The sequence below is a fragment of the Phacochoerus africanus genome, chromosome 10, assembly GCF_016906955.1.
Source record: "Phacochoerus africanus isolate WHEZ1 chromosome 10, ROS_Pafr_v1, whole genome shotgun sequence".
Classification (NCBI taxonomy): domain Eukaryota; kingdom Metazoa; phylum Chordata; class Mammalia; order Artiodactyla; family Suidae; genus Phacochoerus; species Phacochoerus africanus.
In genome coordinates this window covers 120,629,388-120,645,007 of record NC_062553.1, presented here as the reverse complement: position 1 = coordinate 120,645,007, position 15,620 = coordinate 120,629,388, and the positions used below count along the sequence as shown (strand labels likewise).

Sequence of the window (15,620 nt, the reverse complement as noted above, 5' to 3'; positions counted from 1 at the left end):
TCTTATTTCCTTAGCACTGGGGTGGGGACATGCCTAAATGCCACTGGATGCACAGGATACCTCTCAGGAGGAAGCCCAGGAAAACTGCCAACATCGGTGCCTCTGGGGAAATGGATTAATAGGGGGAAGGAGAGCTTTATTTTCATTATGTTTTCTTTGAATTATGTTGTTGTTGTTGTTTTTCCTACTGTGAACATATGATACCTTTTCTGATGTGTTTCTGGTGTTTTGTTTTTGTTTTTTTTTAATAATGCATCAATTTGATTCTCCTTGGGGCTTCCCCAGCTTGGCAGATATTTGTCAGTTTGAAACCATATTGGATGCGGCTTGCATCTCAGCATGAAATATCTGATGTCCTTACGTTCAACTTCATTTCCCCCATGACAGTGGGTTCTGGTATACAGTGCTTTTCCACACGGTGAAAAGTGGTACCACCCTTGCAAAAGAGAATGTGAGAGAGAGACTAGAAGAAAGAGAGAAAACTGGCCAAAATCTATTCTTAGGGTTATTTTTGACTTGGACTTGTAAAAACTTGCTGTCTGCAAAGTCATGCTCTATGTTGGTTTGCTAGGGCTGCCATGACAAAGGACCATAAAGTGGGTGGCTTGAACAGCAGAAATGGATTGTCTCACAGTTCTGGAGGCTAGAGACCCCAAATCAAGGTGTCAGTAGGGTTGGTTCTTTGTGAGGGCTGTGAGGGGGGGGACCTGCCCCAGCCTGCCCTCCTGGACTTGCTGTGGCCATCTTCACGTTCACAGGGCCTTCTCCCCGTGTGCAAGTCGTGCCCGTCTGGCTCCAAAAGTCCCCTTTCACAGGAGGACATCAGTCCTGTTGCAGTAGGGCCCCCCCCCCCTTAATAGCCTCACTCTAACTTGTTAAAGGCCCTGTCTCCAAATAAAGCCACCTTCTGAAGTCCTGAGGCTGAGGACTTCAACATGGGACTTTTCTGGAAAGAATTCAACCCATGGTACTCTGCTCTGCACCAACTCTCTCCTTTCCTCTTTAGCCTCACCCGGGGCCATTTCCTTTTTCTTGATGTTTTGGCTAAGAACTTGGTGTCGGGGTGACTGGGGTGGAGAATGTGCTGAGGTAATTTCTGAGAGGAAAACCCAGTGCAGGAAGAGTCCCCCCTGCGGTTGGCCCCAAGTGAAAGTGCTGCTCTCTCCTCCCCAGGTGGTACCACGGCAGCCTCACCCGACACGCAGCCGAGGCCCTTCTCCTCTCCAACGGACGGGACGGGAGCTACCTTCTGCGGGACAGCAATGAAAAGACCGGGCTGTACTCTCTCTCTGTGAGGTAGGATACCCAAGGACTCTATGAATTCACCGAGGCCCCCCTCTTCTTTATGGGGGCACTGACGTCATCATCACACTCACACTGTCCCAAGACCAAATTCTCCTGATTTCCTGTGAAACGAGCAGGTTTGAGGACCCCAGGCTCTGAATGGTGAGACTGTGAAAAATGTTCTTGCTCTTTCCACTGGCAGGGGAACAAGAAATGTTAGAACTGAAGGGGATTTTATGAGTTGTTTAATCCCAAACGCTTGCTTGACGGATGAGGAAACTGTAACCCCGTGTGGTAAAGTGTATTCCAATAAATGAGCGCTTAGAAACACCACCAAAATCCACACCCCTGAGGTCCGGGGCCCTTTTCAGTATTCCTCACTTCCTCTGAAAAAGCAAATGATTTGTGGTTAGGCAACTTTCATCATCGCAAACTCAAGCAGGCAATGGGCAACTTTTTTCATCTCCAGATGGACTGGACCTTCTTTCTCAAATCTCCATTTCGCCAACTATTAAGTAGGTTCATCGAGGCCCCGCCAGGTTTGCCCAGCTCCAAACAGGGATTGTTCAGCCCTTTGAGGGTTTCTCTCCCATCTGCTTCCTCCTAGCTTGTCTCTCTTTTAGAGAAGGAGTCCGCTGACAATCAGGGGCGTCACTGGTTATCTGTCAGCATCTGTCACCTTGGCTTCCACCGGCGGGTTGCAAGTCCTGGGTTCACAAGCAGCTGCCCCTGGGTCGGACTGGAGATGTGAGGACTCTGTAAGATGGCCCTCGGGGAGTTCCCGTCGTGGCGCAGTGGTTAACGAATCCGACTAGGAACCATGAGGTTGCGGGTTCGGTCCCTGCCCTTGCTCAGCGGGTTAACGATCCGGCGTTGCCGTGAGCTGTGGTGTAGGTTGCAGACGCGGCTCGGATCCTGCGTTGCTGTGGCTCTGGTGTAGGCTGGCGGCCACAGCTCCGATTTGACCCCTAGCCTGGGAACCTCCATATGCCGCGGGAGCGGCCCAAGGAATGGCAAAAAGACAAAAAAAAAAAAAAAAAGATGGCCCTCGGCTGTGCAGGCCTTAACCTCAAACTTGCCATTATCGTTTTAGTCCTGCTCGTTTGTTTGTTTCTCTTGTTGTATTCCCCTGCGGATGGTGTCTCCACATACCCTTGAGAGAAAGGCACAGGTTCTCTTCCTGTTTCAGTGCCTCATGGTGATCTGGCGCAAGAGGGTTTGCTCTTGGCTTTTCTGCTCAACATCTACATTCCCTTCTCTCTGAATCCTCCTTTCCCTTCAGCTCAGCAACAGGTTTTCTTTTATTTTAACCTCCTTTCCCTCTAATGGGGGGAAAACGGGCTACAAGATGTTTCTTTAAATAATTGATGGTAGGCTTCTATGACCTCAAAAACCCAGGACTTGACACATTTAATTAGCAGATTATTTTATAGTCTCTTTGGGCTTGGGACCTTCTATATTAGGTTTCTATGATCCATAACAAATTACCAAAACACTTAGTGGCTTAAAACAATATAACTTGATTACCTCACAGTTTCTCTACTCAGAAGCCCAGGCATGCTATGACGGGATTCTCTGAGTTCTCGCAGGCTGATAGAAAGGTGTTGGCCAAGGCTCTGGCTCCTCTGGGGCTTAGGCTCCTCTTCCTTCATTTCCTCCTCTCCTCTTATTTCCTTGCTCCTGTAGAGCCAAGCTCCCATTTTCCTGGCTCAACTCTTTTTCTTTTTCCTTTTTTTTTGTCTTTTTGCTATTTCTTGGGCCGCTTGGAAATTCACAGCAGGGATATTTGCTGTCTTCTAGGCCAGGCTCGATGGGTCTCTGTGGTCTCCTCTTCTGCAATCAGCCAGAGAAAAGGCTCTGCTTTTACCAGGTGCATGAGATGCAGTCCTGCCCATCCAAATACCTTCCCTCCTTTAGGGTGAATTGACTTAAGACCTTCATTAGCCTGCAGATTCCTTCACCGTAGCATCTACATTATCATTTTAATGAATATTCAGGAGAAGATGTGTGTGCTCCAGGGGCTGAGAATCCAGGAGCCAGGTTAGAATGCCATCTGACACACCTTCCTTTCTGAAACAGTGCAAGTCTCCAGGCTACTGTAAAGGAGGAGGTAGGGGGAGAGTAATAGCGTAAATTAGAGGGTCACAGAGGAAGAAACACATTAACGTTGTCCATGTTACTCTACTATGTTTTGTGTAAAAAATTTCTAAACAGCATTTTTGGGAAAATTATTAATCAAAAATGGAATTCTGTTTGGGTGGAAGCAGGAGTTGTGATTTCTTTGATCAACAGCAAATGTTAAAATTTCATTAAGTGGTTAAACTGTTGATCCTTCATTGCATGGATTTCCCAAAAATTTCAAACAAAGCTGTGGAGTTATTGAGTCAAAGAATGTTTACTTTTCACTTCAGTGTGTCTCACCTGAACCACTGGATCACAAGGTCCTTACAAAGAGATGCCATATATATTACATCTATATAAAAATTTAAAATAGAAATTATTCATTTCCATTACAAGCACTTGGAAATGCTTTAAAAAAAAATAACAGCAGGGAGTTCCTGTCGTGGCGCAGTGGTTAACGAATCCGACTAGGAACCATGAGGTTGCGGGTTCAGTCCCTGCCCTTGCTCAGTGGGTTAACGATCCGGCGTTGCCGTGAGCTGTGGTGTAGGTTACAGACGCGGCTCGGATCCTGTGTTGCTGTGGCTCTGGCGTAGGCCGGTGACTACAGCTCCAATTCACCCCCTAGCCTGGGAACCTCCATATGCCGCGGGAGTGGCCCAAGAAATAGCAAAAAGACCAAAAAAACAAAAAACAAAAAAAAAAAACAGCAGCAAAAAGGAGAGGAACCACAGACCAGCTGAGGAGAATTACAGTTTTTATCCATTTGTTCATTTGCTTCCTTAGTAATAAATAATTCAGAGCATCTACTCCATGCCAACGAGTTTGATAAGTGTTGTATAAGATTCAAAAACCTTGTCTTCAGGAAGTATAGCCTCACAGGGGCAATGAGCCCATATAAAAACACCTCACTACAAAGTCAGGTGCTGCAAATGACATGCCAGCAGGCAAGGTAAGGTCTCGGGTTGTCTAGAAGAGAAAATGCACATAATTCCAACTGGAAGTGTAAGACAATACTTGACAGGGTAGGTGACATTTGAACTGACAATCAGAAAGGGGAAGAAGCCGTGGGTGATGGGAAATGTACCAGCCAAGGGACAAAGGCAGACACTCCTAGGAAAATACTAATCCCTGCTGGACTATAGCATTTCCCAAGATGTGGTCCCCAGCCCAGTAGCAGCACCTAAGAGCATGTTAGGAATACAGATCTCAGGGCCCGCCTGGGACCTACTGAACCAGGAATTCAGGAGGTAGGACCCTAAAACCTGGGCAGGCCAGGTGATTCTGATTTCTGATCCTTGCTAAAGGTGGAGCATGCCCTGCAAGAGAGGAATAGTGGAAGAAAGAATAGATAGGATAGGGTTAAATCAATTATGTGTGTGTGTATACATTCTGCAAATATACATTATAATATATAAAATATGTATCTTCTGCATTACTCCAAAACTGAGGTAGAGAATGACAATGTAGGAAATTTGACACTACTTAATATAGCAGGCAGTGGAATTAGACATGAGAGGAAAAGAGCTGCGTTCTCATAACCAGTTAAGTGACAGAAGCAGAATTTAAACTGACTCTCAAACAAGTAAGAAGGGAGTGCCAAGAATAGAGGAGAATTTGGGGAAGAACTGACCTGCCCTTCTTAAACTCATGCCTCTTAAGGGATTAATGTCCAAGGACTCATTCAGTAAGTCAGAGAGTACATTGTCTCTTGTTAAGAGCACTGTCTCTTTGTCCTTCTATTAGAGTGAAAAATTGAGAAGAGCGTGCTCTGCCCGAAGAAACCAGGGCTGTTCTTTAAATGCCAGTGGTTTCAGTGATTGTGTCATAACTCAGTTTTCAGAAGGGTTTCATGGTTAATGTTAATGCCTAAGGTTATATTTCCCTTCAAAAAAGGCATGTGTTTGTTAAATAACGTTAAACTTTTTTTTTTTTTTCCCTTTTCAGAGCCAAAGACTCTGTCAAACACTTTCATGTTGAATATACTGGCTATTCACTTAAATTTGGTTTTAATGAATTCTCATCTGTGAAGGATTTTGTCAAGCATTTTGCAAATCAGCCTCTGATTGGAAGTGAGACAGGTAAGCTATGAACAGATAACTTGACCTGTGAGACATTGTTTCGGGATGGAGATGAGTCAGAGCAGATTTCAATTATTGTTTATTCTGTTGAATTATGTGCATATCATATGCAATTGGATATGTTTAGAAACATTTTACCAATTACTGTGCCATATGCTACACTAATAAATTATAAATACTTCAGTAAATAAGTATATATGTATGTTTTTCAGTATCTCAGTATTATCTTTAGGAGAAAACAATGTGCTTTATACAAAATAGATGTTTTTCTCCAAATGTGTTGTTTCATGGATTGATTAAAAGCATATATTTCTTTAATATGTTTGATTTGTTTTGTAATGATATATACAATAAACAAAGATCAAGGGAAAGAACAACTTTTTGATTCCTTATAAGTTTAGGTACAGGCAGTTTGCATATCAAGGAGACCCCAAAATTATCATTTTGAACATTTTTAAAAATGAAATTCATGCTTAGTTTCCCAAAGATCATTGATATGAAAGTGCTGACTAGAAATTGCTCTCCTGAGCAATTCTTTAATTTCATCAAAAAATTTCTGTTTCTCTTGTCTTGGTTTTTTATAAGTTTTAAATGGGACCTAAGGATGGCTGAAATGTTTGAAATTTACTTTTTGGGTGGTTAGAGTCAAACCAGCATAGTCAAATTACAAAACAAATGCACTGTCTTGGTATTTGAATTATCTAACTCATTTGTATATACTATTTAAATAAAGCAAGTAAAGGATTACCCCTGTATTTGTGATACAGAATCACAATTTTATATATCCTAAATGATGATAATTCTCAGTTAATTGAAAGGTGAGCAATACCAAGAACCAAGCTCAAGCCTTAATGACACAGTAGCTGTGAATTTGTGCACACTCATTTTTTTCATGGTAAACTTGGTCATTGGGCTTTTTGTTAACCACACTGGGGAGAGATGTCATCACTGCCATTTCCTTTTCTGCTACTTATATGGCCTGAATAGACCCTGGTATGAATCATACAGTGTCAAGGAGAGACAAAAAGCAGAGTGGAAACCTCTAAATGGTTGCCTTACTTTATTTTACTGACCATACAAGGTCTTTAATAGAGTATTCCAAACCGTAAAATTGAAGCTATCATTTTTTTTTCTTTTTTTCTGGTAGAAATTCTCCTAATCAACCCTGAAAATTACTTTCCCATTTAACCACAAGTAGTTCTCTTAAAACAGAGGACAAGAGGGATGAATTTATTTCCACAGCTACTTTGGCCTCGGCAAGCATTTCCATTTCTCAACCCCTTCCCTCAGGCTTATTTCTTGCTTACATTGCACCCTACACTCATCTTTGTTCAATTCTTGGTCACTGGCAACGGAGGGAGACATTGAGGCCAAGGACTCTGTCCCCCAGCTCCTGGTACAGTGCTGTGGGGCTTTGGGTGAGTGAATGAATTAGTGGATGACTATGAGTTGCAACTCTTTGCATCTCTCAAAGCCATTATAATTGTTACTCTTTGATGTCCTCTTTTCTCTCCAAAGTCAGCTCCCTTCTTTTAAACTCTCCCCCTAGACTTTCTTTCCTTTTTCTTTTTTATAATTTATTTTTTTTCCCACTGAACAGCAAGGGGATCAAGTTATCCTTACATGTATACATTTTTCCCCCCACCTTGTGTTCTGTTGCAATATGAGTATCTAGACATAGTTCTCAATGCTACTCAGCAGGATCTCCTTGTGAATCTATTTATTCCAAGTTGTGTCTGATAAGCTCAAGCTCCCCATCCCTCTCACTTCCTCCCTCTCCCATCAGGCAGCCACAAGTCTATTTTCCAAGTCCATGATTTTCTTTTCTGTGGAGATGTTCATTTGTGCTGGATATTAGATTCCAGTTATAAGTGATATCATATGGTATTTGTCTTTTAGACTTTCTTTTTGATCTATTTTGTCATTCTCTGGGCTTTATCCAAGTTAGGAAAATGTACATATTCTGCCTACCAGTATCTTTCAAAACTTCTCTTTAAATTTTTTTTTGTTTTTTTATTTTTTCAAATTGAAGTATAGTTGATTTGTATTATACAAGTTACAGAGTATATCATAGAGTGGCACAATTTTTAAAGATTTTACTCCATTTACAATTATTATAAAATATTGGCTATATTCCCTGTGCTGTACCATATATCCTTGTAATTTGTTTTATACATGGTAGTTTGTGCCTCCCACCCCCTCACCCCAAATTGCCCTCCTTTTCCTCTCCCCACTGGTAACTCTTAGTTTGTCTGGTGTAATTGTGAATTTGCTTCTATTACATTCACTAGTTTATTGTATTTTTTAAATTCCACATATAAGCGATATATGATACTTGTCTTTTTCTATCTGACTTATTTCATTTAGCATAATGCCCTCCATATCCATCCATTTTACTGAAAATGGCAAGATTTCATTTTTCATGGCTGATTCATATGCCACTGTGTGTGTGTGTGTGTGTGTGTGTGTGTGTGTGTGTGTGTGTATGTGTGTGTCCCACATCTTCTTTGAGATCAAAGTACTTTTTTGTCGAACCTTTCTGGCGCTTATCCAGTCACTAGGCAAAAGGATCACCTAAGACTCCCCAGAGTAAAGGCTTTGTGGCAACAGCACAAGTAGCAAACTACTAACAGTTTTTACTTCTACAGTCTATACAAAGCATAGTTTGAAAATGATGATGTGTGCTGTATGTATGCTCAATATAGATTAAATTCATACTCTGCTTTTCATTTGTAATAGTTACATAGGATGTTATGTAAAACTTTCATTCATGTTTAGAATTCAAGTTCAACTTAAATGGACTTGGAAATTTATGACTTTTTTTAGGAAGGATATGTTTGGCCCATTATTAATTTTTTACGGTGTCCTCCCGTGTTTATAGTTTCATATATATAGTTTTGGAAAATGTAGACAGCATTATCTTTAATGCTTAAATGTCCAGATACTATTTTTAAAAATTGCCTTTCCCATTACGTTTTCTTTATATTGTGGTACTTTTGTACATGAAATTGTCATGTACAGTTTATTATAGGAATTATGGTATTGTGACTTTAATCACGTAAGTAGCATGAAAAAAATAAAAGTCAAGTGCCGTGTTTGTGCTTACCCTTTATAGTATTTAGTTCTCAATTTTGAAGATCCTATCTGGTTCTTTCTTAAATGTCAAATTTCCACTTCTCTTTTTGTTTTGATAAGGGGATTCCCAACCATTCGATAACTGCTACGGTTGCTATTATTTTATTTTTCGATGCCAGCTGTTTTACCTGGGTGGCATTTTAAAATAAGTTCAAAATTTAATTTGAGAAGTATGTGAACACATCTTAAAATAATTGGTAGCAACTTGGAATGTTGCCAAACCACAACCAGGAGTCACATCTTTATTTCGTGTTGGCGAAATATAAAATTTCAGTTTGTAGAGAAGGTGTGTTTGAAAAAGGAAAAAAGCAAGGAAGGGATGAAACCAACCTTTGTGGAGTTGTACTAAGTTGCCTATACTCCATTAGATATTTTCACGTATTTCAAGTTATTTAATCTTCTGGACCACCTGCCTTAATGTGTAAAGCTCTCCCATTTTGAGGTGAGGAAATTAAAAGAATAGGAGATTTTAATTATTTGCCCAAGCGTGCACACCTAGAAAGCATCAGAGCCAAGATTGGAGCACAGTCTAATCTGGTTCTAAAGCGTGTGCTGTCCATTCACTCGCTGTTTCCTGAAACTGGTGTCACAGGGACACTGCGACACACGTATTACAACAGCACAGCCTGGCCTAAATGGACTTGGATGGGAAGAATCCCTGCCAGGTGATAAAAGAGAATGTTCGTAGGATATGGCAGGGCTACACCACACATTTTAGTCCTACCCCTCATTCTCTTTAAAGCCTATAATAATATTTTTGGTATGTGATATAAAGCAATTATTCTAAAGAATGTGATGCAATTTGAACTTCTGTCTTTGTGTTGATTGCTGCTCTTATTTTATCTACATGAATTGCCATTGGAGAAATTATATTAGAGGAAATTGTAAAAGATAAGAAGGTTGGCTAGAAAACATCCCTCAAATACTTAGCCCCATCTCATTCATGCCTCTCCAGGAAGATATAAAACAGCCTCTAAAAATATGATAATGTAAAATAAAGTTTAAAGTTTGAAGAGAAGGTGGAGGAAAAGAAAAATGAGAGGTAAAAATAAAATGACGTCAGGAGTAGAATATCAAATGAATATTACACATTTGCAGAAACAGGAAGAATATTTGGTTACAAAGCACCCTAATATTCAGTGCCCTTCAGATGGGCCTGTGAGTTTAACTAGATTTACAGAATGTTAGAACTGGAAGGGAGCTCAGAGACTGTTTAATTTCTCCTTTGCAAATGAATAAATTGAGCCCTGCTGAGAAACATTGAAGCAAAACCTCACATCTCCTTTCCTCAAACTCTCTGTCCCTCTCTCTTTTTTTTTATGGCCCACCCATAAAAAGTTCCCTGGCAAGAGATTGAATCTGAGCTGCTGCTTTGACCTATGCCACAGCTGTGGCAACAACAGACCCTTTTAAAGAATCCATTTCATGGAGTTCCCATTGTGGCTCGGTGGTCATGAACCTGACGAATATCCATAAGGACACAAGTTCAATCCCTGGCTCCGCTCAGAGGGTTAAGGATCTGGTGTTGCTGTGAGCTGTGGTGTAGGTTGTAGTCAAGGTTCAGATCTGGTGTTGCTATGGCTGTGGTGTAGGCCAGCAGCTATAGCTCCAATTTGACCCCTAGCCTGGGAACTTACATAGGTCTCAGGTGTGGCCCTAAAAAAGACAAAAAAAAATTTTTCTTTGAATTTTGATTTATACATGTGATCTCTTGCCCACAATAGTCAGAGTATATTGCACATGTTATAGAGCGTTTCCATGGTGGTGATTATCATGAAGGTTGAGAAAAACATGATATAATGAGTAAATAAGTGAAAGTCCAGCCTTTGCCATAAAACAGCTGTCTGTTCTTAGGCAAGTTATATATCCTCTCTGAGCTTCAGTTTCATCATCGTGTAAAATTGAGCTGATGGTAATAGTTAATACCTTAGTGACTTTCTATGAAGACTGAATGAGATCAGGCATGTAGGATACTTAGAATGATTCTTAGCATGGCATAAATAGTCATTATTACTATTATTTAATGAAGCCTTTTATGGTAATTCATTCCATCGTATTATATGCTGGAACTATATATTCTTTGGCATATCATGAAGAGTTGGTTTAGGGATGATTGGTTTTGTTTATCAAATGTTTGTGATGTCTTCTCCAAATTTTAAGCCAATTCCATAGTTTATTCATTTGAACGGTAGAATCTACTACTCAAAAAAAAAGTGACCCGAGGAGTTCCTGTCATGGCTCAGTGGAAACGAATCTGGCTAGTATCCATGAGGCAGTTTCGATCCCTGGCCTCACTCAGTGTGTTAAGGATCCAGCATTGCCATGAGCTGTGGTGTAGGTCACAGACATGGCTAGGATCTGGTGTTGCTGTGGTGTAGGCAGGCAGCTACAGCTCTGATTCGACTCCTAGCCTGGGAACCTCCATATGCCATAGTGAGGCCCTAAAAATAAAAAGTGACCTGAATTGACTTGGATGTTTTAATAGAATATTCTCCTGCCCTGGCTAACTGGTCTGCTTCTCCTACCTCAGTGTGTTGCCCCCTGAGAGACTAGAAATTGGATATTAAATCCCCTTCATATGTAACTGCATGTGGTTTTACAAGCACCATTTCGTGATGAGTTCAAGTCCATTTGCAGAGCAGGTAGTGAAGAAGAAAAGAGAAAGATTTTGAATATTTCTATAGCCTGCCCCTCAGTCACTTTCCATTGGCAGGAGGAGACAGAGGAACCTAGCATGCATGCACCATTTGGAAAGCTTGTTTTCTGAACCTGAGGGCAATAATAAAATATGTATGGGTATGATCTTATTTTAATTCATAATTAGTAAGTATGTATAGAGTGCCGACTATGAGCTGGACATTGTTGGCCGCTGATAATAGAGTGATAAAACTGATAGCGTCCTTACCTTCAAACATCTTACAGTCTACCAGGGAAACTGATGAGTAAACACTGTCTATTTAGTGCATAAAAGAAATATTCTGAACACAAGTTTCCTTTTTAGGAGCTATGTGTGCCCTGTACTACACTCTATTTTAGATATCGAACCAATTTCCCAGTCTTGTGGCTCAACGGGTGAAGGACCCAGCAATGTCACTGCAGCAGCTCGGGTCAGTGCTGTGTTATGGGTTCCAACCCTGGCCTGGCCTGGGAACTTCTGCATGCCACAAGTGCAGCCAAAAAAAAAAAAAAAAGGGATTTCCTAGTATTACACACAAGTGTCCCATAAGTTACAGTTTAGCCAAAGAAAACAAATTACCTGCCTTGGTCCTGCTCTGATTACCTCAGAAATGCACCTCCACCAAGTGTTTCTGATGCCAGGCTTCATGTCCAAGGCAGGAAATAACAGTCCCCTTCATGTAGTTCAGAAACTGAAGTGAAACTTACAAGCAAGGCTCCAACCAGTGATTGTAGGTCTATCTGTCTTTCCCTCTACCAGCCCCTGTTGCCTGTTGTCTTTTATCTGAAACTTCCAACCAAGTCTTGGAGTTAATCTAGTCTGAATATCACTAACTTAGAGTTCCTTTCTTAGGGAACCAATGCACTGCCTTGAACCTTGAATGGAATGAGTCTGTGGCAGCTACATTAGATAAATTTCTTTCAATTACAGATGACAGAAACTAATCCTGGCTAACTGATTTTTTTTTTTTTTTTTAAGAAGAAGGATACAGGGAGAAAAGTGAAATTTTTTTGAAGGGTATTTGTATTCCCACTCAGAATTTAAGGGCAAGTTAACAACAAGAGACTATCAGAAATCAGCCCCAGTGATCATTAGTAACTTTGAAGATTTCTGCAAATTGAAGTGCTTGCTTTCATTCTTCTCTGATCATCTCAATAATGTACCTGCACTGAGCGTTTCTGAAACCAGCTTTCATATCAAAGGCAGGAAACAACAGTCTGCTTCATGAACTCAGAAACTGAAGTTAATGCACCTTCTCTCCAGAGATGCGACTAAGTAGATCCCTGGGCCAGTCCAGTGAGTGTGTTCAGTTAGGTGTTTGTGGGGAGGGCCAGGGTCTGTGGGGGTCCACCTCTGTGCAAGAGGATGGAACGATCTCTACAAAAGGGAAAATCATTGTAAGCCTAGCAGCCACACCCACGAGTCTATATATTGGTCTTTCCTTGGGCAGAATGGTCAGCTAAGGAGGCCAGATTTTTATCAGTGGAAGTTACCATTTTATAAGTAGCTTGGCTTTTTTTTTTTTTTCTTTTCTTTTTAGGACTGAACCCCAGGTTAGGGAGGTTCCCAAGCTAGGGGTTGAATCAGAACGGTAGCCCCTGGCCTATACCATAGCCACAGCTACGCCAGATCCAAGCTGCATCTGCAGCCTACACCACAGCTCCCAGCAACATGAAATCCTTAACCTACTGAGTGAGGTCAAGGGTCGAACCCACAGCCTCATGGATGCTAGTCAGATTCATTTTCCATTGAGCCATGATGGGAACTCCCAGTTTGGCATTTTTTTTTCCTACCATTCATGGTTTTATTAGTTGACTATAATTGACTCTGCTTTCCTGGTTGATTCAATATCATTTACTTTTATTTAGCTGTTTGTGGGTTTAACTTTAGAAGAAGTTTTCAAAATAAAACTCAGGTCCCCCCAATGGAGATTCGGAGAGTCCAACTTGTGCTATCCTGTCCTTGTCCCAGGCCAGGGTAATTGTGGACCTGGGAGGCTGGTTCATCTTGGGCTCTTCTTGCCTTAAACCCAAATTAGAGTGGCATTCACTTACTCACTCATGAAGCCTTCACTATGTCAGAAACTTTTTTTTTTGTCTTTTTTTTTTTGTTGTTGTTGTTGTTGTTGCTATTTCTTGGGCCGCTCCCGCAGCATATGGAGGTTCCCAGGCTAGGGGTTGAATCGGAGCTGTAGCCACCGGCCTACACCAGAGCCACAGCAACGCGGGATCCGAGCCGTGTCTGCAACCTACACCACAGCTCACGGCAACGCCGGATCGTTAACCCACTGAGCAAGGGCAGGGATCGAACCTGCAACCTCATGGTTCCTAGTCGGATTCGTTAACCACTGCGCCACGACGGGAACTCCTATGTCAGAAACTCTTATCAGGAGGTAGGGATACAAAGATAAATTTGTCCCCATACTTGCTCTGAGGGGACTCACAGGGCTCAGAAATGTATTTGTTGGACAGGCAAGGGCTTTATACTTCTGGGTGGCCTGGCCCAGAGATCCTTCCACTGAAGCATAACAGGCCCCTGTGGCTGTGCTCAGCTCTGAGACACTGATGCAGTGGTAAGCAGGATAACGACACTCCCCCCAAAAGTTGCTCACATGGCTCCTTGGAAATGTGACTGTTACGTTACATGGCAAGAGGGAATTAAGTTTGCAGATAGAATTGAGGCTACCAGTTGACTGACTCTGAGATGGGGAGATGAGCCTGGATTGTCCAGGTGCATCCACTGTAATGACAAGTGTCCTTATACATGAAGGATGGAGACAGCAGAGAGAGAACTGGAGAGAGAGCAGCATGAGGAGTTACCCCCCAGCGACTGGCTTTGAAGATGAAGGACGGGGCCCTCTGTCAAGTATTGTGGGCAGCTTCCAGAAGCAGAAAAGGCAAGGGGATGGATGGTCCCCTAGAGCCTCCAGAAGGAAAGCAGCCTTGCCAGTACCTTCATTTTAGATTTGTGAGACCCCATTTCAGACTTCTGACCTCCAGAACCAGAAGTTCTATTGGAGCTATTTCAAGTCACTACATTTGTGACAATTTGTTGCAGCAGCCAAAGGAAATTAGTACAGGTCGGCATGTGCCTGGGCTGTCCTGGTTCTATGCAAAAGGACAGAGGATTGACCAGACGGATCTGTCTAGAGCATCATCTAAAATACTGTTTTTATACCAAGCATATGAGATAGGATGATAACTTAGCATCCAGTTTGAAAATGAAGCCCAAGATTGTACATTTTTCCTAATTTGTGAGCTGCCTTGAGTCCCGAGCTCTAGTCTCTCTGTTCTCCACTGTCAGATGAGTGTTTAAGTGGCACTGGTTTGTCTTAGTGCTGTAGTCGGTGACTGCTAGGTGACTGCCACTTTTATTCTTAGCGCCAACATTACACATAGATTTTTTTCATTGAAGTGTAGTTTCAAGTGTACAGCCAAGTAATTCAGTTATATATATGTGTGTGTGGGTATATATATATATACATATATATGTATATATACCTTGTTGATTCTTTTCCATTAGAAGTTATTAGTAGATACTGAGTATAGTTCCCTGTAAGTCCTGTTGTCTACCTATTTTATATGTAGTAGTGGGTATATGTTAATCCCAAACTCTTAATTTCTCTCTCTCCTGCCCTGTGCCCTCCTATTCCCTTTGGTAACCATAACTTTGTTTTCTATGTCTGTGAATCTGTATCCATTTTGTAAATAAATTCATTTGTATCATTTTTTGAGATCCCACACATAAGGAGTATCATATGATATTTATCTTTGTCTGACTTCACTTTTTTTTTTTGTCTTTTTGCTATTTCTTTGGGCCGCTCCCGCGGCATATGGAGGTTCCCAGGCTAGGGGTTGAATCGGAGCTGTAGCCACCGGCCTACGCCAGAGCCACAGCAACGCAGGATCTGAGCCGCGTCTGCAACCTACACCACAGCTCACGGCAACGCCGGATCCTTAACCCACTGAGCAAGGGCAGGGACTGAACCCGCAACCTCATGGTTCCTAGTCGGATTCGTTAACCACTGCGCCACGACGGGAACTCCTGACTTACTTCACTTAATGCAATAATCTCTGGTCCATCCATGTTGCTGCAAATGACATTATTTCGTTCTTTTATATGGCTGAATAATATTCCATTGTCTAAATATACCACTTTTTCTTTCTTTTCTTTTTTTTTTTTTTGTCTTTTTAGGGCCACACTTGCAGCATATGGAGGTTCCCAGGCTAGGGGTCTAATTGGAGCTACAGCTGGTGGCCTAAACCGCAGCCACAGCAATGCCAGATGCGAGCCAAGTCTTTGACCCACACCACAGCTCACAG

At 41.8% G+C, this 15,620-nt stretch overlaps 1 protein-coding gene across 1 annotated transcript in view; it reads left to right on the top strand.

Annotated features, from left to right (window-relative positions):
- DAPP1 (dual adaptor of phosphotyrosine and 3-phosphoinositides 1) overlaps positions 1-15,620 on the top strand; it is a 57,391-nt gene that overhangs the window by 25,298 nt on the left and 16,473 nt on the right. Inside the window, exons 2-3 of the mRNA XM_047798618.1 lie at positions 1,174-1,296; positions 5,353-5,486. Of these exons, the coding sequence (XP_047654574.1) occupies positions 1,174-1,296; positions 5,353-5,486 (257 nt within the window). The remainder of the gene's footprint in view (positions 1-1,173; positions 1,297-5,352; positions 5,487-15,620) is intronic.